The sequence below is a fragment of the Mus caroli genome, chromosome 2 (assembly GCF_900094665.2).
Source record: "Mus caroli chromosome 2, CAROLI_EIJ_v1.1, whole genome shotgun sequence".
Classification (NCBI taxonomy): domain Eukaryota; kingdom Metazoa; phylum Chordata; class Mammalia; order Rodentia; family Muridae; genus Mus; species Mus caroli.
The window spans coordinates 21,097,520-21,099,486 of record NC_034571.1 but is presented as its reverse complement, the minus strand read 5'-3'; the positions used below and the strand labels follow the sequence as shown (position 1 = coordinate 21,099,486).

Below are 1,967 nucleotides of genomic sequence, written 5' to 3'. Positions count from 1 at the left end.
ATGGTTGTGAGCCACCATGTGGTTGCTGGGATTTGAACTCTGGACCTTCGGAAGAGCAGTCGGGTGCTCTTACCCACTGAGCCATCTCACCAGCCCCCTAGGACTAGCTTCTTAAAGCCCACACCCACAGTGACACAGCTAGTCCAACAAGTCTACACCTCCCTGGACCAAACCTATGCAAACCATCACATTCTACTCTCTGGCCCCCATAGGCTTGTTCAAACATGAGTCTATGGGGGCCATTTCTTAATATAGCATGATGCAAAATACATTTAGTCCAACTTCTAAAGTTCCCATAGTCTATAGCAGTCTCAACAATATTCAAAGTCCAAAGTCTCTTCTGAGATTCATCTAATCCCTTAACTGTAATCCCCAAAGTAAGACAGGAAAGCTTGGGTGTGCTGGCACACGCCTTTAATCCCAGCACTTGGGAGGCAGAGGCAGGCGGATTTCTGAGTTCGAGGCCAACCTCGTCTACAGCGTGAGTTCTAGGATAGCCAGGACTACACAGAGGAAACTCTGTCTTGAAAAACCAAAAAAAAAAAAAGACAGGAAACCAGTTGGACAAACTCCAAATCTGCTTCTCCATGTCCTGATGTCAAATATGTCTTCAGATCTCTAACTTCTTTTTCATCTTTGTTAAATGCAACAAACTTCTTTTCCTTGGGCTATTCCACTCCTTGTTAGCAGCTTTCCTTAGCAGATAGCCCATGGCTCTGGCTTCTCGAACATCTTGAGGTCTCCATGGTAACTTCAGTATTACAGTTTCTTGTTTCAGTGATCTTCTGGGCTCCTCCAAAGGGCTAGTGTCACTTCGCCAGCTCTGCTCTCTGTCACACTCTAAGCTCAGGTTGATCCACTTCACTGCTGCTGCTGTTCTTGGTGATCATCCCATGGTACTGGCATCTCCAATATGCTGGGGTCTTCTGCTGCAACGAGGCTTCACCAGTAGCCTCTCATAGGCTCTCTTCATGGTGCCAAGCCTCTACTCCTTTGCATGACCCCTTCAGTCCTGGGCCATCAACTGCAGCTGAGGCTGCATCTTCATCCATGGCCTTCCATGGCCTTAGCCTCTGGGCCATACTCTTATGCTTCTGCATATCCTAGGTGTTTGTCTGGAGGCTTTCTTTTTATGGAGGCTGATTCAGACCAGAGCCCTAGGTGTGGGCAGGTTACTGTACCTTTCTCATGCTCTAGCTATGGTCTTGCTTCTCTGATGAGAACCACAGACCCCTATCTACTTTAGCTGGTCAACTCTCTCTGCTCACCTGGGTCTTGTTCAGAATTTGGGACAAAGAGAGTCCCTTGAGGGCAGGGGCCGAGCCACCCTGTTCTGTTTACAGTGGAGACGTTTGGTGACCTGGCCTTCAGTGACATCTTTCTCCACCTGCTCACTGGGAGCCTGGTACTGCTTGCTGATGAATTTGCCCTGGAGGATTTCTGCAGCAGCCTCTTTGATGGCTTCTTCCTCACTGCCTCTCCGAGGTAGGACACGCACATTTCCTGCCAGTTCTTGTGTTTGACAGCTTGGGAGGAGAGTTGAGGCCCCATCCTGCTAAAAGACCACAGGTGGGTCTCTGAGCACTGAGACCTGTGCTGGACTGAGGAATTCCTGCATGGAGCTTGGGGGTGACCAGGGCTCAGTGCTGATCCACCTCTAGGTGGAGTGGGGGAAGCTGAAGCTCAGGGTGGGTTGTGCCTAGGAGTGAAGCAGGTGTCATGGCACCTCCAGCTCCACTGATCTCTTCCAGGAAGGAGAATGTGCACCGTCATGTGCTGAGGCTTCTCCTCCACTTGCATGCAAGAGTGGCCCCTTCTAAGCTGGAGGCATTGCAGAAGGCTCTGGAGCCCACGGGCCAGGTGGGTATCATCAGTCCCTACTTAGAGGGCATTGTTCTGTGAATGTGCTTGGTCAGTCCAGCTGTGGCATGGTGCCCTTGGTGCTTGCTTTTTTTTTTTAAAGATTT

The 1,967-nt window shown here is 50.1% G+C and overlaps 1 protein-coding gene across 1 annotated transcript in view; it reads left to right on the top strand.

The window, feature by feature from the left end:
- Nucleotides 1–1,967, top strand: part of Nelfb (negative elongation factor complex member B) — a 16,551-nt gene that overhangs the window by 9,198 nt on the left and 5,386 nt on the right. The window contains exons 11-12 of the mRNA XM_021156472.2: nt 1,344–1,485; nt 1,752–1,860. Coding sequence (XP_021012131.2) covers nt 1,344–1,485; nt 1,752–1,860 — 251 coding nt within the window. The remainder of the gene's footprint in view (nt 1–1,343; nt 1,486–1,751; nt 1,861–1,967) is intronic.